Source organism: Oncorhynchus mykiss, chromosome 18 (assembly GCF_057628025.1).
Source record: "Oncorhynchus mykiss isolate SJ-2025 chromosome 18, ASM5762802v1, whole genome shotgun sequence".
Classification (NCBI taxonomy): Eukaryota; Metazoa; Chordata; class Actinopteri; order Salmoniformes; family Salmonidae; genus Oncorhynchus; species Oncorhynchus mykiss.
The window spans coordinates 20,642,207-20,666,504 of record NC_143039.1 but is presented as its reverse complement, the minus strand read 5'-3'; the positions used below and the strand labels follow the sequence as shown (position 1 = coordinate 20,666,504).

The following is a 24,298-nucleotide window of genomic DNA, read 5'->3' as shown; positions in this document are numbered from 1 at the left end:
AGTCCACCAGACGGTGGAGATGATGATAGTGTAGAGGGGGATTTGTAATGAATACTGAGAAACAGATACATGTAGGATCTTAATTTGATCAACCTGTTGCAGGACACCTTCCTTGTAGTGAATTTCAGGTTTAAAAAGGCTTCTGAAGTTTGTAATTTCCACTTTTCCCTTACGAAAAATGTATTAACCCCTACAAGAATTTCCATTAATTATAATCCACATAATAATGAACATGTCCTGTTGCTGCAGGATTATTTTCCTGCTGTAGCAAACTGGCTCAAATGAAGATCCCACATCTGTATGAGCAGCGCTAACAGAGTGGACAAGGAGGCGACTACTGATATGGTTGCCTGGGAGATGTGTGCTGGGCTGGTGGAGTATAACTGTTTGTCTCTGTTAACCATACTTCTAGATGGCTGAAGTAGATGGGCAAAGGTTTTAACTCCTTGTTATTTCAACTTCTCTTGATGACATTTTAACCCCTATTTTAACACAGGATCAACATTAGTTTATTTTTTTTTTAAGTATTTATTTGAAGTTTAATTTTGGTTTGTTGACAATGATATATGAGCTAAAATTGAATATTGATCTGATGTTTTTGCTCAGTTGGCAGCCTAGCCAATCTCCTATGATTATTTAGAAATAACTTTAGCTGAGCACAGCCATTTAAATGCTGCACAATAAGACTCACAATCACATTCTCAGAGGAATAAGCCCCAACAAAAGCCTGGTACAGAGGGAACACAAAACACACAATACATTATGCTTCTTATTCCCATCTGGGCATTAATAATATGCCTCCACAGCATGAATTAGGCCAAGTCTTAGGGCGTCTGTCTGTTCTTGGCCTACTGAACAAGCTGCCATTCCTACTACACAGAGAAGCCTAATACCAAGAGGCTATGGGATTGTCTATCAATGTACTGCATCTGTAGTCTTGTTTTAGCAAAGCTACACAGTCTTCAAGCTACCTTCAAGCTACAGTTCATAGAAAACATGTATATGAAGGGGAGAAACTCTGCAAAAGGGTATGGCCTGAGTGGACTTGAAAACGTAATTAGAACAGTAAAACGTAGATGTTATCCATAAAATCAGACCGTCTTACAGTCTTGGAAAGAAAGATTCCACAAGGGCTCTGCGGCTGTCCCCAGAGGAGAACCCTTTTTGGATCCAGGGAGAACTCTTTTGGGTTCCATGTAGAACCCTCTATGGAAATAGTTATAAATGGAACCCAAAAGGGTTCTACCTGGAACCAAAAGGAGTTCTTCCAAGGGTTCTCTTATGGGGACAGCCGAAGAACCCATTTTGGTTCTAGATAGCACCTTTTTTTTCAAAGAGTGTACAAGTTGAAAACCAACCCATAAAAATAAGTCTGGCCAATGGTGACGGTGTACATTTACAACACAAACCTAACAACAACTAGGTCAATCTTCAGTCCCTGCAGAAATCTTAATTGAGGAAATGACACTCCCGGCCTAACATTAAATGAAGCCTTTAACCCTACCAGCTACCATGTTAGAGAGCAGAGTTACACGTTATTATCAGGTTAATTAGATGGTTAAAAGGTGCTTGTGCAAAACAGCATTTCAAAATAAAAGTTATTTGTTGTCTTGACACTGACAGTCTTGTACCCAAAACGATATTTCTCCAAAATAACAGTAGTAAATCTAACAATGTGTCACGCCCTCCCTCCGGCGCTCGACATCGCCGGTCTACTAACCGGTCTACTAACCACCGGACCTGGCAACCCACAGTTTTCTCCTTGATTACCGCCCCTTTATTTATCCCTCAGTTGTCTTCAGTCACTAGGTCTTATTGTTTTCTCACACGTTATGTACCTCAAGAAGACAATAAACACAGAGAATAACATGTCAACATTGAATGGGGAGAAAATGTGATCAGAACTACGATTACTGGTCCTATTGTGTCATGTTTGTTAATTTGCTTCGGTTCTTTATTAAAATCACCTTCTTCACCATTTTGCTGACTCCCGGCATATACGTTACACAATGCTAAGCCCTTGGTTTACAACAATGTGACGAACGGAGTGAGAAGTGCTGAGTAATTATGCCAAATTTGTCAGATACTCTCACAGTAATCATGCAAATAACCTTTCTGGTACTGGTCCAGGCAACAGCAGTAAATAACAGATTGATAGCCAGGCTCTAGGTACACTCTTAGAAATAAATGTGCTATCTACAACCAAAAATGTTATTCGGCTGTCCCCATAGGAGAACCTTTTGATGAACCCCTTTTGGGTCCAGGTAGAACAATTTTAGGTTCCATGTAGAACCCTTTCCACAGAGGGTTCTACATGGAACCCAAAATAGTTCTACCTGGAACCAAAACTGTCCTACCTGGAACCAAAAAGGGTTCTCAGATGGGGACAGCCACAAAACGCCTTTGGAACACTTTTTTTTCTAAGAATGTAGCCATTGTTGTGGTTGGAGCTCTTGGCATAGAAGTTAGAGACAAAAAGAGTAGGCACCCAGGGCAGAATGACAGCTGAGCTGGCCTCAAACAACCTCCCCCTGCCAAGCTCTCAAACAACCTCCCCCTGGTAAGCTCTCAAAACAAGTAAGACAGCGGAGCAGAGGCACTCTGTCTCATCCTGTCTCCTCCTGTCTCTGTTTATCTATCTCTCTCTGCAGTCCATCCTCGTACATCTGTCTGTCTGGCTAGGGAGGAAAACGGCCTCTAATATGTTTAGTTAAGCAGGCCATATGGCTTTCTTTGTTTAAGTGGCCCTCAGGTCAACATCAATGGAGTCTGCTTGTTGGAGAAGGAATGGGTCTATTTTAATACAAGTATAGTTGCAGCGGGTGGCTGGCTCGCTGGGTGGATGGGTCAGGGTGGCTGGGTGGATGGGTCAGGGTGGCTGGGTGGGTGCGTCAGGGTGGGTGGGCCAGGGTGGATGGGCCAGGGTTGATGGGCCAGGGTGGGTGGATCAGGGCGAATGGGTCAGGGCGGATGGATCAGGGCAGATGGGTCAGGGCGGATCGGTCAGGGCGGGTGGGTCAGTGTGGGTCAAGGTGGGTGGGTGGGTTAGGGTGGATGGGTCAGTGTGGGTGGGTGGGTCAGGGTGGATGGGTCAGGGCAGATGGGTCAGGGCGGGTGGGTCAAGGCGGGTCAAGGTGGGTGGCTGGGTCAGGGAGGATGGGTCAGGGCGGGTGGGTCAGGGCGGGTCAAGGTGGGTGGGTGGGTCAGGGTGGATGGGTCAGGGCGGATGGGTCAGGGCGGATGGGTCAGGGCAGATGGGTCAGGGCAGATGGGTCAGGGCGGATGGGTCAGGGTGGATGGGTCAGGGTGGCTGGCTGGGTGGATGGGTCAAGGTGGTTAGGTCTGGTTTGGTTGTTTAAGCAATAAGGCACAACTGGGTGTGTTATATGGCCATTATACCATAGGTAAGGGCTGTTCTGGATACAGAGGTGCCTTATTGCGATTATAAACTGGTTACCAACTTAATTAGAACAGTAAAATGTACTTTTTTATCATACCCGTGGTTTACGGTCTTTCAGACAATCAACATTCAGGGCTCAAACCACCGGGTTTATAATATGTAATAAGATAGAAACGTAGGTTGTTGCTGTTGCGCTGTGCATAGGACCTATAACATCAAACATCCCTCCAAAGCCCAACCCAACTTCAAGAAGCCAATAAACACAGAGAATAACATGTCAAAATTGAATGGGGAGAAAATGTGATCAGAACTACGATTACTGGTCCTATTGTGTCATGATGAATGAGCCAATTTTATTTGTATCCGACTCCCTCCACATTCTTGTATTGTAATGTTGCATCCCAGAGTGAACACAACACCGGTCCACTACATATAATTGGAGCAATGTATCTCATTGGAGTGGGTCTTTCTGTTCAATCACAGTCTAAGTGGTAATGCCCTGTAGTGGATGTACTCCTTAAAGACATCCTCCAGTGATTTTCTATATTTTTCTGTTGAAAGGTGATAACCCAAGTATGAATACACTACCGTTCAAAAGTTTGGGGTCACTTAGAAATGTCCTTGTTTTGAAACAAAAGCACATTTTTTGGTCCATTAAAATAACATAACATTTATCAGAAATACAGTGTAGACATTGTTAATGTTGTAAATTACTACTGTAGCTGGAAACGGCTGATTTTTAATGGAATATCTACATAGGCGTAGAGGCTCATTTTCAGCAACCATCACTCCTGTGTTCCAATTGCACATTGTGTTAGCTAATCCAAGTTTATAATTTTAAAAGGCTAATTGACATTAGAAAACCCTTTTGCAATTATGTTAGCACAGCTGAACATTGTTGTGCTGATTGAAGAAGCAATAAAACTGGCCTTCTTTAGACAAGTTGAGTATCTGGAGCATCAGCATTTGTGGGTTCGATTACAGGCTCAAATGGCCAGAAACAAAGAACGTTCTTCTGAAACTCGTCAGTCTATTCTTGTGCTGAGAAAGGAAAGCTATTCCATGCGAGAAATTGCCAAGAAACTGAAGATCTCGTACAACGCTGTGTACTACTCCCTTCACAGAACAGTGCAAGCAGGCTCTAACCATAATAGAAAGAAGAGTGGGAGGCCCAGGTGCACAACTGAGCAAGAGAACAAGTACATTAGAGTGTCTAGTTTGAGAAACAGACGCCTCACAAGTCCTCAATATTATTTACAATAATGGCCTACTTGTAAATGTTCCAATTCACACACTTATCAAGAGAACATCCCTGGTCCTCCCTACCGCCTCGGATCTGGCAGACTCACTAAACACAAATGCTTCATTTGTAAATGATGTCTGAGTGTTGGAGTGTGCCCCTGGCTATCAGTCCGAGTTGCTTAAAATAAGGAATTTGAAATGGTTTATACTTTTACATTTGATACTTAAGTACATTTTTAGCAATTCCATTTACTTTTAATACTTAAGCATATTTTTTACTGAGTGACTTTCACTTTACTTGAGACATTTTCTATTAGGGTATATTTACTTTTACTCAAGTATGACAATTGAGTACTTTTTCCACCACTGCTACTATGCCTTGTGTAAGGGACTCCAGCCCGACTAACCTATGGGACTGACTGAACCACGCCTACTCTCATCCGTCACAAGCATGTATTCCATATGGACCCATGTATGTAAATGCAGAGAGAGGGCATGCCCTGCCCTGTGCTAAAATAGATGTAGACTCCTATCCTTTGATTACATCCTGGGTAACTTACTTACCCTTTCCTTCCTGAAAAGCAATAAGATCATTCATCCAATACAGTGAGACAATTATAGGCTATCTCAATAAATAAGAGGCATAACACCCAAACAGTACTCTGTCTCACACACATAATTCAACCAATTGGGGTGGTGCTACAGGAGAGTTTGCGCCTTTGCTTTAATGTGCACAGTGTCCATCATGGTACTTTGAGAACCTGCCACCATTTGATGCATTGAACCTCCCACCATTGGGTATCACATTATTTGGATAGTCCATCTGTAGATGTTCTACAGATTATCTACAGGCTATCAGTAACATTTCAACTAACTATCTACTAACCCTAACCTTAGCCCTAGCCCTAACCCTTATCCTAACCCTAACCCTTATTCTAAGCCTAACCTCTAACCCTTATTCTAAACATAACCCTAACCATAACCTTATGAAGCAGTTGCTTATCAACAGATAGTTTGTTGATAGTATGACCATCTGTAGAGCATCTACAGATGGAAAATCCGGACTATCCAAATAAAGTGTGACCAGATGTTGATTAGGTTACCAGTTGGACTATTCTTAACATTCTTACAACAGCATGCGAATGTTATTATCCACTTACAAAATCACAGGAAAAAGAAATGTAAAAAAATATATATAATAAATGATGGCTTCGTCAGTATTAGCGAAAAAATATTAACGACATTTCACATAATCAACATTTGTTTCAATATTTATAGCCTGCTTAATACAAATATATTTCCTAGCCTATAGAAGAAGAAAAAACTCTTCAAACGTTATAATAATGCTAGCCTATAATAAAGATAACGGTCCACGCAGCGCGCCCACTAATAAACATGCACTTGTTCCAAGGCAGCAGCCTGTGCGCACGGCACAACATCCGTTTTTTTCCAACGTAAACTATTCAATCATACCGTTCACAAACTAGATTATTACCTACATATTACATTTAGGACGACAATAAACTATCGCTTTGACATGTCTGCTTACCCAAAACACGAAGGAATAGACGACGAGGAGCGTTTTGAGGCAGGTTATCACTGGTTTGGTCTCCATTCTTCTTGATGCCATTCTACTGTAAAATGGGGTGCTGGGTTTTCAGCGGGGCTGCGTTGCTGTGATTCTCCACTGGGCTTTGTTGGTTCAGTTGATCCACCCGCAGTCTTTCACAGCGCAGTCGCTCTCTCCTCACTGGCCGTAAATGAATGAGCTGCAGGTGGTTCTACAGGCCTCGGACCTCTCCATGCGCCGTCTGGCGGGGTTCACGGGTTACTGTGAAAACCCTGATCAATGATTATTATGGGGTGTATATAACAGGTGTTACAAAGTCAATTAATCATTTTAAAATACGTGTTGCATTTTATGTGAAAGTCGTTACAAAAACATTATAATACTGGTTTAAAGACAAAGCCTATTTATTGCACTTAATTAAAAAAAAATATTAGGGGTAGAACTATTGGAAAGAAATGAATCCACAAATTAAGCCACAAGTCTTTTGCTCAATGTAAAAGCAAGATGGTTGGCTGCAAAGGAGGTATTGCCATTTGGAGTGACTAAAGTTCATGTGATCATCTGACAAGGTGTGAAAAGTGTTCACAGACTGGTAACATAATTGACAGGCTGGTGTTCCATGTGAGATGCTTGAGATTGCAACGTATCGTGAAACTGCAAGGGAAAGATCTTAGCAACCAACGGGGGCATAGGCTCCACAAACATAGTCTAATAGGCCAGTTAACCTCGTCCAGGCTAACTGTGAAGTCAGGAGGACTTCGAGAGTTAGGTGTTTTTGCCAGACTAAGGGAAACCTAGCCACAGAGTTAAAAACCATCTTTGACCATGGGTGTATTATTAGTTGATTCAGTTGATTGTCTGTTGCAAAACCGGTTTGAACGAAACGGGGAGATGCCTAACTGAATTTGTCCAATAAAAACTATTGGTTTTACGTTTGGAGTAAACGGTATCCGACTAATGAATACACCCCTGGCACTGACCGCACAAAAAATACCGGTAACTACCTTACCCTCTTATCTGTCGGCACGTTCCTCTGCCCAGGTGTTCCTTACGCCTGCCACATCTTACAACGCCTGGATAGGTGTTTAACAAATCAGCTAACCGCATCATAATGTTATAGCAATCTGTCAGTCGATGACACAATCGATGACGTTGCACGCAACCATTCGTTGACTAAGGGAACGAAACGTATGGCTGCACAATAGAAGTTGATCCCTGGGCTGGTTTTCAGTTTATAATATGCCTCTTCCCGTCTGCCCTGCCTCATTCCCCTTCAGATCTGAGACCACTGGATAAATGTAAGCAAAAAGGGAACATTATTTCTGACATTTGCTTTCAACAGACGCCCCAGATGTGCGAGGGGGACTGAACAAATGACACAGGGGAGGATGCGACTCGAATCAAAATGAAACGCAGCCTTGGTTGCTACAGGTGAAATTTTGTTTACATCCGGGTTGTTTCGGACGAAAACAACACACAACACGCATAGAAGCAGCTAACCCTGTGTAGTGTAGTTGCTAAGCCGATTTGACACTACGATGGCAGGGGAGACAGAAGACGAGATACCTGGTAAGATAGCTCGCTATATAGCTAACGTTAACTAGTTAACATTATTCACCCGTTTGAAAATGTTTCGGAATGAACATGAAATATATCGCTTGCTAACGTTAGCTAGTGTGCTAGCTAACATAAACTATCACGCATGAGCAAAGTAGCCAGGCAAGACAACGCTAGTTAAAATTAGCTAACAAGCTGGCAACAAGGGACAACCTCCATGTGCGCCGTTGTTTACGTCTGTCACGGAGAATGTCACAGGAAAAAGGGAAAAGTTATCAGTATCTTTGATAATGTGGTTAACAGGTAGTAAGCTATCTAAATTAGCTTCTAGTTGTGTATTATTGTTTGGACTAGATGGGATACAGTTTATATCAGAGTGGACTTTGAGTAGCAGGTTATGAGAATTGGGTTAAAGGGCCAGTGCAACCAACAACGTGATTTCCCAGTGTTTTATTTATATATATATATTTCCATACTATGAGGTTGCAATAATACTGTGAAATTGTGGAAATAATGACAATGTCCTTTTAGCTGTTTGAAAAAACACGCTTGTAATTTCAGCCTGCTTTGGTGGGATGGAGTTTGGGGGTAAATTAGTTAAAACACCAATAAGAAAGAGTTCCAAACCTCTGCCAATAACAGCTAGTGTTTTTTCAGTTTTCCCCTCCCCATTCAGACCACACCGACAGTCCTAGTAAAATTGTTTGAGAAATTGCTAGTGTTTGCTAACTATTTTTGTTTATTTTTGACTATTTTAATTGAAAACCATCACATTAAGGTACTTCATTGTTACCCAGAAATTATTTGATATTGAGATAAAAAATAAAATGGCTGTATTGGAACTTTTCGGGCTCCCGAGTGGTGCAGTGGCCTAATGCAATGCATCTTAGTGCAAGAGGCGTCACTACAGTCACTGGTTCAAATCCAGGCTCTATCACATCTGGCCGTGATTGGGAGTCCCATAGGGCAGCGCAACTTTGGCCCAGCGTCGTCCGGGTTTGGCCGGGGTAGGCGGTCATTGTAAATAAGAATTTGTAGTTAACTGACTTGCCTAGTTAAATAAAAAAAATCAAAGGTTGGGTTAGGGTTAGCTAAAAATGCATAATTTGACGTCAATTTGTATCCCATCTAGCCATGACTGTGTATTATTTGCCGGCTATCTAGCTGTTTGAAGTGTGATCAATGTTGTTTGTGTTCTAACAGAAACGGGAGCAGTCTTCACCTTTGGAAAAAGCAAATTTGCAGATAACGTCCCCAGTAAATTTTGGCTGAAAAATGATGTACCTCTGAAAATCACCTGTGGGGATGAGCACACAGCATTGATAACAGGTCAGTGACTGATTACGTTTTCAAATTGATGGTAGTGATCAGAGCCATATGAAAATGGGCCTGCAATTCTGAAGAACATGCAACATCTGAAGTAAGATCAAATAATTTGCTAACACACCTATCACACATTTCAAATACATTTTTATGCAAATGAAATGCTGCTCAACTGCAGCTTCTATTAGTATTAATGTCGCTGTTCCTGTAGCTTTCTCAAGTGGTTTTATTTATTTATTTTTCAACAGAGAATGGCAAGCTTTTCATGTTTGGCAGTAACAACTGGGGTCAGCTGGGTTTGGGATCAAAGACCATGGTGAACAAGCCCACTTGTGTGAAAGGTGGGTCTAAATTTGCTCTCCCTTTGTTTTGGGTCAAAAGCAGTACTCTCTTGTATTGCTGTCATACACAGCTGCTTATTTCTCCTTGAATGTACTAGACAAGAGGGAGTGGGGGACGACGACAGACAATATAGCTACTGAAATCAAATGTCCAATGATGTTTTTCCCCCACAAAATTAGTTGGATTTTCTGTGGCTTAAACTAAGTAATGATGCTGTTGTTTTGTGAATGGGTATACTAGTAGCAGGAGACAAAGAGAGATTTGTCACTGCTGTAATCCCAATCTGGAGGGGTCTGTAATCTGGAATAATCTAATCTCCCGAGCAGGAGGGCAGCAGAGGATCGAAAGAGAGGGTTGTCCTGCTATTGTGGCTGATTGCAATCTGAAAATGGGTGTCTTTCTCATTCTTGTTTTTTTCTAAGCTTTGAAGTCTGAAAAGGTGCGGCTTGCAGCCTGTGGAAGAAATCACACTATAGTTTACACTTGTAAGTACACAGTTATGACCACAGATACAATATAAATGATGACATGTACCAAATTATGATCATATTACTAAGTGAAAGTTGACTCTTTGTGTCCTGCAAGGACTATGCCTTTAAGTAGGCCTTTTACCGAGTTTCAGAAGAAAGTTCTTTGTTTCTGGCCATTTTGAGCCTGTAATCGAACCTACATATGCTGCTGCTCCAGATACACAACTAGTCTAAAGAAGGTTAGTTTTATAACTTCTTTAATCAGAACAACAGTTTTCAGCTTCAACATAATTACAAAAGGGTTTTCTAATGATCAATTAGCCTTTTAAAATGATAAACTTGGATTAGCAAACACAACGTGCCATTGGAACACAGGAGTGATGGTTGCTGATAATGGGCCTCTGTACGCCTATGTAGATATTCCATAAAAAATAATAAATTTCCACTTACAATAGTCATTTACAACATTAACAATGTCTACACTGTATTTCTGATCAATTTGATGTTATTTTAATGGACAAAAAATGTGCTTTTCTTTAAAAAACAAGGACATTTCTAAGTGACTCCAAACTTTTGAACGGTAGTGTACATGCATACATACATACATAGTGATACATACATACATACATACATACAGTGGGGCAAAAAAGTATTTAGTCAGCCACCAATTGTGCAAGTTCTCCCACTTAAAAAGATGAGAGAGGCCTGTAATTTTCATCATAGGTACACTTCAACTATGACAGACAAAATGAGAAAAAAATTCAGAAAATCACATTGTGGATTTTTTATTAATTTATTTGCAAATTATGGTGGAAAATAAGTATTTGGTCAATAACAAACGTTTTTCTCAATACTTTGTTATATACTTTGTTATATACCCTTTGTTGGCAATGACAGAGGTCAAACGTTTTCTGTAAGTCTTCAGTTTTCACACACTGTTGCTGGTATTTTGGCCCATTCCTCCATGCAGATTTCCCATAGAGCAGTGATGTTTTGGGGCTGTTGCTGGGCAAAACGGACTTTCAACTCCCTTCAAAGATTTTCTATGAGGTTGAGATCTGGAGACTGGCTAGGCCACTCCAGGACCTTGAAATGCGTCTTACGAAGCCACTCCTTCGTTGCCCAGGCGGTGTGTTTGGGATCATTGTCATGCTGAAAGACCCAGCCACGTTTCATCTTCAATGCCCTTGCTGATGGAAGGAGGTTTTCACTCAAAATCTCACGATACATGGCCCCATTCATTCTTTCCTTTACACGGATCAGTCGTCCTGGTCCCTTTGCAGAAAAACAGCCCCAAACCATGATGTTTCCACCCCCATGCTTCACAGTAGGTATGGTGTTATTTGGATGCAACTCAGCATTTATTGTCCTCCAAACAGGACGAGTTGAGTTTTTACCAAAAAGTTATATTTTGGTTTCATCTGACCATATGACATTCTCCCAATCTTCTTCTGGATCATCCAAATGCTCTCTAGCAAACTTCAGACGGGCCTGGACATGTACTGCCTTAAGCAGTGGGACACGTCTGGCACTGCAGGATTTGAGTCCCTGGCAGTGTAGTGTGTTACTGATGGTAGGCTTTGTTACTTTGGTCCCAGCTCTCTGCAGGTCATTCACTAGGTCCCCCCGTGTGGTTCTGGGATTTTTACTCACCGTTCTTGTGATCATTTTGACCCCACGGGGTGAGATCTTGCGTGGAGCCCCAGATCGAGGGAGATTATCAGTGGTCTTGTATGTCTTCCATTTCCTAATAATTGCTCCCACAGTTGATTTCTTCAAACCAAGCTGCTTACCTATTGCAGATTCAGTCATCCCAGCCTGCTGCAGGTCTACAATTATGTTTCAGGTGTCCTTTGACAGCTCTTTGGTCTTGGCCATAGTGGAGTTTGGAGTGTGACTGTTTGAGGTTGTGGACAGGTGTCTTTTATAATGATAACAAGTTCAAACAGGTGCCATTAATACAGGTAACGAGTGGAGGACAGAGGAGCCTCTTAAAGAAGAAGTTACAGGTCTGTGAGAGCCAGAAATCTTGCTTGTTTGTAGGTGACCAAATACTTACTTTCCACCATAATTTGCAAATAAATTCATTAAAAATTATACAATGTGATTTTCTGGATTTTTTTTTTCCTCATTTTGTCTGTCATAGTTGAAGTGTACCTATGATGAAAATTACAGGCCTCTCTCATCTTTTTAAGTGGGAGAACTTGCACAATTGGTGGCTGACTAAATACTTTTTTGGCCCTCTGTACATACATACATACATGCATACATACATACATACATACATGCATACAGTACCAGTCAAAGATTTGGACAAACCGACTCATTGCGACTGCACTTGAAGTAACTTCCAAAGTTCTTGAAATGTTCCGTATTGACTGACTTTCACGTCTTAAAAGTAATGATGGACTATCGTTTCTCTTTGCTTATTTGAGCTGTTCTTGCCATAATATGGACTTTGTCTTTTACAAAATAGGGCCATCTTCTGTATACCACCCATACCGTGTCACAAAACAACTGATTGGCTCAAATGCATTAAGTAGGACATACATTCCACAAATTAACTTTTAACAAGGCACACCTGTTAATTGAAATGCATTCCAGGTGACTACCTCATGAAGCTGGTTGAGAGAATGCCAAGAGTGTGCAAAGCTGTCATCAAGGCAAAGGGTGGCTACTTTGAAGAATCTAAAATAGAACATATATTTTGATTATCTTTAACACTTTTTTGGTTACTACATGATTCCATATGTGTTATTTCATAGTTTTGATGTCTTCACTATTATTTTGCAATGTAGAAAATAGTAAAAATAAAGTAAAACCCTTGAATGCATAGGTGTTCTAAAACTTATGACCGTGTGTATATATAAATAAATAAACACAGGAAAGTGAAGTTTTGCCTTTTAATGTTTTATATTATAATCCTTGTGGTAGTAGAACTGAGACTGAGTGTGTCCTGTCCACAGCTCGGGGAAACGTGTACTCTACCGGTGGAAACAATGAAGGTCAGCTAGGTCTGGGAGACTGTGAGGAGAGGACAGCCTTCCAATTGGTGGACTTCTTCAGTTCACATGGACCAATCAAAATGCTTGCTGCCGGCTCCAACACCTCTGCTGCCCTCACAGGTAAGACTCTCCCGTTATAAGTCACAACCTCTGAGTTACAACTATGAGTGTCTTCTGGTTCATATTGATGACAAACATTTTTACTTCATAGACCAGAGTTGCACTAATTTACTATCAACTGTCTATATTTCTGTTGCTCCTCCTCACCTGGTTTTTGCTGGAAATAATCACGGTGATGATGTCCTTGTTCTAGAGAGTGGGACGCTGTTCATGTGGGGTGACAACACTGAGGGGCAGATCGGCCTGGGGAAGGAGAGCAGTGCCCTGACCCCCCAGGAGGTCACTGTGGGTCGGCCAGTGGCCTGGGTGTCCTGTGGGTACTACCACTCTGCCTTCGTCACTGGTGAGGGGACAATGGCATAGCCTACTTCAGCACTGTCAGTGTGGCAGGTCACATGATTCCACAACTTTGTAGGAATAGGGAGTTACCCCATTGTGTATGAACATTTTTCTTGGGTTGGTAGAATAATGTATAGATATAGATATAAAAATAGGTAAATATGTTAATGTAATTAATCAACAGGGAATCTCTTTTGTCACAGTTGACGGGGGCCTGTACACATTTGGGGAGTGCGACAGCGGCAAACTGGGCCTGGCCACGGGTCAGCTCGATGGACACCGCATGCCCCAGCTGGTGAAGGGCATCACAGACCAGGTGACCCAGGTGGCATGTGGAGGCGGGCACACCGTGGCTGTGACAGGTAGGCATCTTGGTGTCAACCAGTGGACAGTTGACTCTCACAAGGCTGTGGCTTTCAGCATGTCCCATGAACAGGTTTTGGTCCCACTTTGAAAGTGTCCTTAAAATGCTCGTATTTATCCAAATAGTGAAGGTAGGTTGTGTAAAGTCTAAATGCACATTGTTATAAGATTTTGTTGTGCCTGTTTGTGGTTGTGTACTACTTTTCTGTTTTATATGCGTAATGAAACTGTCTGGGGTTTTTCTCTATGGTACAAAGCATCAGGAGATAGTGGGTTAACCATGTAGCGCTGTGTTTCATTTGACTCTAGAGGAGGACCTGTACACCTTTGGCCTGGGTCAGTTTGGTCAGCTGGGCCAGGGGACCTTCATCTTTGAGGCGAGGCTGCCCAGAGCGGTGGATCACTTCAGGAAGGGCCGAGTACGACAGGTGATGTGTGGGGAGAACCACACTGCTGTCATCACAGGTAAACAGGCTTAGCGGACACAATTTTCACCACAAAACAGTTATAATTCAGAAAATGTTACAGAGACATTGTAAATGTGCAAACTGTTATACAACAGTGGTACTAGCATTTTATGGATAAACTCCATTGCCATTTGCCATGATAACATTGCCCGCGTCTATTAAGTTGACTGACATGTAGTTGTCATGGTTTCAGACAATGGTCTTCTCTATACCTTTGGGGACGGGAGACATGGGAAGCTGGGTCTGGGAGAGGAGAACTTCACCAATCAATTCAAGCCCACTCTCTGTCCACGCTTCCTCAAGTACAACGTCCAAGCGGTATGTACAGTTGAAGTCGGAAGTTTACATACACCTTAGCCAAATACATTTAAACTCAGTTTTTCACAATTGCTGACATGTAATCCTAGTAAAAATTCCTGTCTTAGGTCAGTTAGGATCACCACTTTATTCTAAGAATGTGAAATGTCAGAATAATAGTAGAGAGTGATTTATTTCAGCTTTTATTTATTTCATCACATTTCCAGTGGCTCAGGTTTTACATGCACTCAATTAGTATTTGGTAGCATTGCCTTTAAATTGTTTAACGTGGGCCAAACGTTTCGGGTAGCCTTCCACAAGTTTCCCACAATAAGTTGGGTGAATTTTGGCCCATTCCTCCTGACAGAGCTGGTGAAACTGAGTGAGGTTTGTAGGCCTCCTTGATTGCGCATGCTTTTTCAGTTCTGCCCACAAATTGAGGTTAAGGCTTTGTGATGGCTACTCCAATACCTTGACGTTGTTGTCCTTAAGCCATTTTGCCACAACTTTGGAAGTATGCTTGGGGTCATTATCCGTTTGGAAGACTCATTTGCGACCAAGCTTTAACTTCCTGACTGATGTCTTGAGATGTTGCTTCAATATATCCACATAATTTTAAATTCCTCATGATGCCATCTATTTTGTGAAGTTCACCAGTCCCTTCTGCAGCAAAGCACCCCCACAACATGATGCTGCCACCCCCGTGCTTCACGGCTGGGATGATGTTCTTCAGCTTGCAAGCCCCCCCCCCCCCTTTTTCCTCCAAACATAACAATGGTCATTATGGCCAAACAGTTCTATTTTTGTTTCATCAGACCAGAGGACATTTCTCCAAAAAGTATGATCTTTGTCCCCATGTGCAGTTGCAAACCGTAGTCTGTCTTTTTTTATGGCTGTTTTGGAGCAGTGGTTTCTTCCTTGCTGAGTGGCCTTTCAGGTTATGTCGATATAGGACTTGTTTTACTGTGGATATAGATACTTTTGTACCTGTTTCCTCCATCTTCACAAGGTCTTTTGCTGTTGTTCTGGGATTGATTTGCACTTGTCACACCAAAGTACGTTCATCTCTAGGAGACAGAATGCATGATGCTGCGTGGTCCCAAGGTGTTGGTACTTGCATATTATTGTTTGTACAGATGAACGTGGTACCTTCAGGCATTTGGAAATTGCTCCCAAGGATGAACCAGACTTGTGGAGGTCTTACATTTTTTTCAGAGGTCTTGGCTGATTTCTTTTGATTTTCTCATGATGTAAAGCAAAGATGCAATACATCCACAGGTACACCTCCAATTGACACAAATGACGTCAATTAGCCTATCAGAAGCTTCTAAAGCCATGACATAATTTTCTTGAATTTTCTAAGCTGTTTAAAGGCACAGTCAACTGAGTGTATGTAAACTTCTGACCCACTGGAATTGTGATACAGTGAAATAATGTCTGTAAACAATTGTTGGAAAAATTACCCTTGTCATGCACAAAGTAGATGTCCTTACCAACTTGCCAAAACTATAGTTTGTTATTAACAAGAAATTTGTGGAGTGGTTGAAATACGAGTTTTAATGCCTCCAACCTAAGTGTGTTAACTTCCGACTTCAACTGTGCCTCGTGTTTTCAACTGAAGGCTGAATTGTAATTTGAGAATTTCACTTTGACATCATAGCATGGCTGATGACAAATTTATCTCAAGTTTAGATTTTTCCCTGAATGCGTAAAAAAGTGATGATAGTTGGACATCCAGTCTTATCTTATAATTTTGTCTAGTGCAAGATTCAGGTCAATTACATGTTGTCTTTGTTCCAGGTGACATGCGGAGGTTGCCACATGCTGGTTCTAGCCAAGCCCAGAGACAAGAGCTGTCAGGAAGTGACTCTGGAGGAGAATGATGTCACAGAGGACTACATGGAGAAGTCCTACACAGAGCTCTTAGGGGACACCCTCACCTCCACCCCTGCTATCCTGAACAGTAGCCTCTCTGCCCGGGTCAGGAGGAGAGAGAGGGTGGGTACTGGGTACTGGCCTGGGGGTCCACACATGTAAAAGTGGGAGTGTTGGGAGTCTCAACATCCAGTCCCTGAACCGCCACATGTCCCTGGGATGATGCGGTCTAGTTCCTCAGATAGTTGTCTGAAACTATTGAGTCAGTGTTTGTTTTAATGTTAGCGGCCTGGTTCTCTAAGGAGATCCCTAACTAGACGTCCTTCACCTTTTAGCACTGTCAACAAGGAGCCTAATTATGGGCCTAACAGGTAGTGGAGATGAATAACAACATGGAGCCTAATGATGGGCCTAACAAGTAGTGGATATAAGTAACAACCTGGAGCCTAATCATGGGCATAACAAGTAGTAGAGATGAATAACAACATGGAGCCTAATCATGGGCCTAACAAGTAGTGGATATAAGTAACAACCTGGAGCCTAATCATGGACCTAACAAGTAGTGGATATAAGTAACAACCTGGAGCCTAATCATGGGCCTAACAAGTAGTGGATATAAGTAACAACCTGGAGCCTAATCATGGGCCTAACAAGTAGTGGATATAAGTAACAACATGGAGCATAATCATGGGCCTAACAAGTAGTGGAGATGAATAACAACATGGAGCCTAATCATGGGCCTAACAAGTAGTGGATATAAGTAACAACATGGAGCATAATCATGGGCCTAACAAGTAGTGGATATAAGTAACAACATTGGGCCTAACAAGTAGTGGATATAAGTAACAACCTGGAGCCTAATCATGGGCCTAACAAGTAGTGGAGATGAATAACAACATGGAGCCTAATCATGGGCCTAACAAGTAGTGGATATAAGTAACAACCTGGAGCATAATCATGGGCATAACAAGTAGTGGAGATGAATAACAACATGGAGCCTAATCATGGGCCTAACAAGTAGTGGATATAAGTAACAACCTGGAGCCTAATCATGGACCTAACAAGTAGTGGATATAAGTAACAACCTGGAGCCTAATCATGGGCCTAACAAGTAGTGGATATAAGTAACAACCTGGAGCCTAATCATGGGCCTAACAAGTAGTGGATATAAGTAACAACCTGGAGCCTAATCATGGGCCTAACAAGTAGTGGATATAAGTAACAACATGGAGCATAATCATGGGCCTAACAAGTAGTGGAGATGAATAACAACATGGAGCCTAATCATGGGCCTAACAAGTAGTGGATATAAGTAACAACATGGAGCATAATCATGGGCCTAACAAGTAGTGGATATAAGTAACAACATTGGGCCTAACAAGTAGTGGATATAAGTAACAACCTGGAGCCTAATCATGGGCCTAACAAGTAGTGGAGATGAATAACAACATGGAGCCTAATCATGGGCCTAACAAGTAGTGGATATAAGTAACAACCTGGAGCATAATCATGGGCCTAACAAGTAGTGGAGATAAGTAACAACATGGAGCATAATCATGGGTCTAACAAGTAGTGGATATAAGTAACAACATGGAGCCTAATCATGGGCCTAACAAGTAGTGGATATAAGTAACAACATGGAGCCTAAGCATGGGCCTAACAAGTAGTGGATATAAGTAACAACATGGAGCCTAATCATGGGCCTAACAAGTAGTGGATATAAGTAACAACCTTGAGCCTAATCATGGGCCTAACAAGTAGTGGATATAAGTAACAACATTGGGCCTAACAAGTAGTGGATATAAGTAACAACATGGAGCATAATCATGGGCCTAACAAGTAGTGGATATAAGTAACAACATTGGGCCTAACAAGTAGTGGATATAAGTAACAACATGGAGCATAATCATGGGCCTAACAAGTAGTGGAGATGAATAACAACATGGAGCCTAATCATGGGCCTAACAAGTAGTGGATATAAGTAACAACATGGAGCCTAATCATGGGCCTAACAAGTAGTGGATATAAGTAACAACCTGGAGCCTAATCATGGGCCTAACAAGTAGTGGATATAAGTAACAACATGGAGCATAATCATGGGCCTAACAAGTAGTGGATATAAGTAACAACATTGGGCCTAACAAGTAGTGGATATAAGTAACAACATGGAGCCTAATCATGGGCCTAACAAGTAGTGGAGATAAGTAACAACATGGAGCCTAATCATGGGCCTAACAAGTAGTGGATATAAGTAAGCTAGCTAAGCTAACACAGCTAACTAACCCTGTGTTCTCTGTTTCAGGAGCGTTCCCCGGAGCAGTTTGGGCTCATGTTCCGGACCCTGCCCCCCCTGACGTCCGGACACCTCAATACCTCCGCACCCCTGCCCGTGTCCAGCCAGACCATCCCCTCCAGTCTGCCCCCCAAGGAGCTAACCAACAGAAAGGTGCACAACGGCATTCACCAACACAGGAGCACTGGGTCTAACAAGAAGGGTATCTACACTGAACTACATTGCATTACATTACATTGCAGGCATATCTGTTTCGATTGTTGAACTATTTAGAAAACACACATATTCCTTGGTGAAGCATTGCATTTTCAACAGCTAGCATGGTCCCTTTTCATTATCACATCACAATGCAACTGTTCACATTTCTCCTAACTTCTCTTGAGCCTACATACTCCTTTTTAAGAAGTGAAAAGATTCTTGTGATATTTTGTTGTTGGCAGAAAAGAGGTCAGCTGAGAAGGGAAGGGATGAGGGAGACAGCAGCACTGTGGAGAACATGATGGACAACGAGAGTGTTAAAGATCTGGGAGACACCACGGACTTCCTCAACATGGTGAGTCACCAACTCTGACCCAATTCTGTCCTGTACATTCTGTGGAGCTTTCATACAGAAGTTATCACAAAGGTCCTGTACACAAGTCTCTTCTTTGTGGCAGACTCATGTGATGAAAATGGACCCCAGTGACAAGACGTTGATGTTGTCCCCTGTACAGAAGGTAAGATGCACACACAGCATAACTGTCAACTAAGGAGTTTTCTAATTATGATCAAGCAGCCTCTGCGCACCGACCAGCAAGCTCCTTGCAAAATTACTCGGCACTATCAATATGTCTTTCTGAACAAGGGACGGTCTGACTGAGGAACTCAGGGACATACACTTTCATTTACGTCACGCTAGCCATTCTGCTTCCCTGTACCATTTACAGTGACTATCTACCATCTGCCTGTGTTTTTCTTTCAGCGTTGAGCTCTATTGAGTTCTTCACTCTGTTTTCTCTGCATGTTTACTATTTTCCTCTAACTCTTTCATATTTTCTTCATCCTCTGCTTCCTGGCGCTGGTGATAGAGGAAGGGTAAGCTTGTGAAAGGGCATGGTAAGGCTGAGGAACAGCCAGAACTCTGTACCCCTAGGAGGGTGGATCCCACCCCGTGGGGGGCACTGCCCGCAGAGCTGCTGAGGAGCTCCAGTGACAGGTCTCTGGTGGTAGAGAAGAGACCGCGCCACAGGGCTGCCCAGGGCAAAGGCAGTGGCAAGGAGAACCTCGTTGTGGCTCTGGAGGCGATAAAGCCTGCTGAGCTGAAGGCTGGCCCTGCCAAGCCATCCAGCATAGGGGACATTAGCACGGCCAAGTCCAAACCCTGTCCGTCCGCACAGAAAAAACAACTGTTAGCAGTTGAGGGAAAAGTGAGGGAGAGATTTGTCGTGGATTCTAAGGCAATCCAAATAAAGGGCACAGCCAAAGGTCAAAGTTCAGAGGTCAAAAATACTCTCTTAGAGGTCAACTCTATATCTACAAAGGTGAAAAGTCAACATGTAGCTGTTAGGAGGACACCAGATAGAAAGAGTGGCAGACATTCACAAGGCCTTAAGCTAACGGATGCACTGCCTGTGGACAAGACAACTGAACCAGACCTGGTGTCTGAAGTGCCACAAAAAATTACGAATGAAAACACAGAAAGAGAAAAGAGCAAACCCAAGACTGAACCACCTGAACAGACACCGCTGCGCAGCTTACTGACCGGAGTGTCCTCTCTGGGGTCAGGTGTGGGGCTAGTGACAGCCGGACAGTTTGGTTCTCCCTCAGACAGTGAGTCAGTCCGGAGTCAGAGCAGGGCCCAGAGGTTCAACAGACAGAGTGCTGAGGACGCCCAGTCTTCCTGGAGCCAGTCATCTGCATCCATGGCCTCCGAACCAGGAGGCAAGAGAACAGCAGTCCGCATCAATATCATCCCCGCCCAGGGGAGCTCTGATCAGGGGGTGGAGGAGGAGCAATGCAGGTCCTACTCTGGTCCCCCAGACAACAGAGAACAGGAGGAGAGGAGAGGGGAGGAGAGTGGAGACGAGACAGGGAGCAGCGACGATCAGACACCGGCCAAGCAGGAGAGTGAGGGTGAAGAGGAAGAGAGTGAGGGAGGGGTTGGAATGAGGAGGGCAGAAAGTGGGGGTGGAAAAGAAGTGGCCAAGAGCCGTGATGAGGTGACAGATGAGGAAAACAGTGAGGATGATGACACGGTGAAGGTAGAGGGGGAGGATGGAGGGATCTCTGAATTAGAGGAGGAGAGCGAGGGAGGAGATGAGCCATGTAAGACTGAAACAGATCAGGGAGACGAAAGTGAGTTAGAGGATACAGAGAAAGAGGAGGAGGGTGACGGGACAAGTAGCCCAGTGGGAGGAGAGGGAGAGAGTGTGGGAGAGGAGGAGGAGGAAGAGGAGGAAGAAGGGGGCGGAGAGAGCAAGGAGGAGGAAGAGAGTGGGGAAGTATCGCATAGTGACACTGAGAGCAAGAGTAAGGAATCCAATTATGAAGAGGAGGATGAAGAAGATGGAGAGGAAGAAGGTGAGGATGAGAGTGTAGGATCTGTAGAGGAGGAAGATGAGAATGAGGCAGGCAGTGGAACAGAGGCAGAGGAGGAAGGAGAGGAAGAGAGCAGTACTGCAGAGGAGAGGGAAGAAGAGGATAAGAGTGAAGAGGAGGATGAAGAAGAAGAAGCCGGAGAGGAGGATGAGAGTGAAGATGATGAGGAAGAAGAAGAACCTGGAGATGAGGAGGAGAGTGTAGATGAGGAAGAAGCTGGAGAGGAGGAGAGTGAAGATGATGATGAAGAAGAAGAAAAACCTGGAGAGGAGGAGGAGAGTGAAGATGAGGAAGAAGCTGGAGAGGAGGAGAGTGATGATGAGGAAGAAGAAGAACCTGGAGAGGAGGAGGAGGAGGAGAGTGAAGGTGAGGAAGAAGAAGGAAAAGAGGAGGAGAAAGAAGAAAATGAAGCCAGAGAGGAGGAGGAGGAGAGTAAACATGAGGAGGAGGAAGAAGAGGTGGTTGACAAAGGAAAAGCTAATGAAGGCCAGGAGAGTCATCAGAATGCTGCGGCCAGACGTAACGGGTCCAAACAGAGGTCAGGGAAAGGGGAAGAGTTCTGGGACAATGTTTTACCTCAGTACCTCAATCTCAAATGATAGCCCTATCTGTTCTGTTCCAAACCAGTGCTGTCTGTCAACTTCTCTCAGGAACACTCTTAATTGAGCATTATAATGCCTTTTTACAACCCATAACTTTTTGTATAACTAGATTTTTCTCCTACTGTTTTTATTCACGACTTCCATTTTGTTTTACTGTATATCAACTGCCTTTACTGTCTCACTGTTTTTATTCACGACTTCCATTTTGTTTTACTGTATATCAACTGCCTTTACAGTCTCACTGTTTTTATTCATGACTTCCATTTTGTTTTACTGTATATCAACTGCCTTTACAGTCTCACTGTTTTTATTCATGACTTCCATTTTGTTTTACTGTATCAACTGAATGTCCACAGCCTTGTCTTTCAATCTCCTTGTATAGTCCTTTACCATTTTACATGGCAGTTAAGATTTGATGCTAAAATGCTTTTTTTAAATACCCCTTTCAACTTTGTTCTTCTGTAAAGACAATTTACTAATAGTAGCTACTATTTTCCAGGCATGCCCTCCAACGATTTTGTTAAATTTTTTCATTATCATGATTTGTTTGATATAATGAATATTACAAAATAGTTTTATTTATGTTTAAATAAATATTTGTTGTTCTAAAACTATCAAAATCAGTGTCAAGAACTAGTCCCACCACGTATGATATCATTTGTGTTGAACACATTCTCTACACATGAATGCATAGTGCTGTTTGCATGAAACTGTTCCAGTGGCAGGTGGGATCCCTTTTCTTCCTTTATCCCTGTCTGTAATCCCTTAGCTCCCTGTTGTGACTCCACTATCCATATCCAATGTGAAGCTCCCACCTCTAGTCTTCCTCACATCTCTTTAGTGCCGACTCTCCCTCGTGTGTGTGTGTGTGTGTGTGTGTGTGTGTGCGCCAGTGTGCAGTTTCTCCCCTGACTAAGTTGTATCTGTTACCTAACTTACTATCGCTTGTTTTAACCAGTCTGCCCCACTCATTCTCATCCCTTTTTGCAGGATTTAAGAGCTGAAGAGGGGGAAGGACATAAGGATGAAGAAGAAGAAGAAGAAGAGAAGGAGGAGAACAACAAAGCAGAGGAGAAAGAGAAATCTGAGGACATGGAGGTACAATCATTACAGGGTCAGTCCACAGCAGAACCCGTCCAGGTACGCTACCCTACCGATGACCCTAATCTACAGATCTAGGACCTGTATGTTAACTTCTAAAACAGAATTCCCTCTTTCTAGGGACCAGAGGGTGTGAAAGAAGAAACTCTCCCAGACGGTGGGCAGAAAGGTGAGCATAGAAGAGATGTTCTGAAATGTCTGACAAACAGGTGAACTTTGTCTTGAACTATTTATGTGGTTAATGCTTTACTGTTTCTGTGCTACGGGTGGATGGATTATCATGAAGTGTCTGTTGTGTATAGTTGCAGAGGACTCAGGTCAGCCCAGTCCTTTGGCTCCGACAGAGGAGAGCTCTGCATCCAGCACTCAGCTGCAGAATCGAACAACAGAGGAGAAACCCAAGAATCAACCAAGGACCAACAGAAAGGTATGACAGAAAGTCATTGGAACAAAGAGGCATAAGCTAAACAACAGAAAACCACGTCATAAAGCTATGTGATTGTCAGTGATTGAGTAGGTCAGATCTCACTGTGTTCTCTCCTCTCTACGGCCCTCAGCTGTTGCTGTTCAAACGCCTGTCCTCCTCCAAAGCCAAGCAGACAGAGGACAGTGCGGAAGCCCCAGCAGAGGGCACCGGCATGGGGGAGCTGCCTGCCAGTGCCAAGGGTCCCTCTGCAGGGCTGGAGAACAGAGATCCATCAGAGACCAGCGCTAGTGGTGCCCAGCCCCCTCTGAGAGCACCCTCGGACTCTGGTGGTAGAGGTGCCCGCTCTACCACCTGCACCCTACTGTGACGCCACTTATTGGGTGTTGGAGAACTGGACTGGCAGCGCCAACAACCAATAAACCCTTGAAGAGGATGCACATTGACTGTACACAACAAACAACCACTCCACTTTGAACACTAGCGAACTTCTCACAAAGTGACCTATTTATTGACATTCAGTTCCCAAACTTCCCATATGCGAAACGTGTATTATAAATGTGTATTATAAATGTGTATACTTGTATTTAACGTGCGCAAAAATGTCTTTAATTAACCACAGTGTGTTTTGATTGTGTTTTTATAACGTAGTTGTGTGTGTTAAACTGTGAGGATACACTATTTATTGCTGACTGAAATATCCCAAATGCACAATTGCACTTTAAATGTAGCCTTATTGTGTGTTTTTCAGGGAAATATGACATCTGTGTGTGTTCTGATATGTTATTTTCATCGTCTCATAAACCGTTTGAACTTGGTGCTGGTGTGACAATCATCTCATGATTTGGATACTAGTAAAACAACTTTATGTGAAAGCTTTGATCATTTTTCACTTTAATGCAACGAGATTGCTGGAAAGCGCCGTCCTCTT

General features: G+C 42.9%; 2 protein-coding genes across 10 annotated transcripts in view; one reads left to right on the top strand and one right to left on the bottom strand.

The window, feature by feature from the left end:
• The window catches only part of LOC110495507 (tetraspanin-7), a 30,462-nt gene extending 23,105 nt beyond the window's left edge, over positions 1 to 7,357 (bottom strand). The window contains exons 1-2 of one of the 2 annotated variants that reach the window (XM_090207703.1): positions 7,222 to 7,357; positions 6,192 to 6,484 (exon numbers count right to left, since the gene is read on the bottom strand). In XM_090207703.1, coding sequence (XP_090063829.1) covers positions 6,192 to 6,272 — 81 coding nt within the window. In that variant the 5' untranslated portion in view covers positions 6,273 to 6,484; positions 7,222 to 7,357. The remainder of the gene's footprint in view (positions 1 to 6,191; positions 6,485 to 7,221) is intronic. The other variant, XM_021570802.3, reaches the window with a different exon arrangement.
• On the top strand, positions 7,164 to 24,185 carry LOC110495506 (X-linked retinitis pigmentosa GTPase regulator). Of its 8 annotated transcripts, none has more exons than XM_090207700.1 (17): positions 7,164 to 7,510; positions 8,973 to 9,098; positions 9,341 to 9,433; positions 9,857 to 9,919; positions 12,871 to 13,029; positions 13,223 to 13,372; positions 13,572 to 13,730; positions 14,041 to 14,196; positions 14,392 to 14,516; positions 16,296 to 16,493; positions 18,673 to 18,865; positions 19,104 to 19,216; positions 19,320 to 19,379; positions 22,833 to 22,982; positions 23,064 to 23,112; positions 23,246 to 23,370; positions 23,501 to 24,185. In XM_090207700.1, exons 3-17 carry the CDS (start codon positions 9,358 to 9,360, stop codon positions 23,735 to 23,737), a joined length of 2,013 nt encoding a protein of 670 aa, XP_090063826.1. In that variant the 5' UTR covers positions 7,164 to 7,510; positions 8,973 to 9,098; positions 9,341 to 9,357; the 3' UTR covers positions 23,738 to 24,185. The 8 variants fall into 8 exon arrangements, with proteins under 8 accessions (XP_090063826.1, XP_090063823.1, XP_036807214.2 ...); XM_036951319.2 differs by having other exon boundaries at positions 7,377 to 7,781; XM_090207699.1 differs by lacking the exon at positions 9,341 to 9,433 and having other exon boundaries at positions 7,413 to 7,781.
• The last annotated feature ends 113 nt before the right edge of the window (positions 24,186 to 24,298 follow it).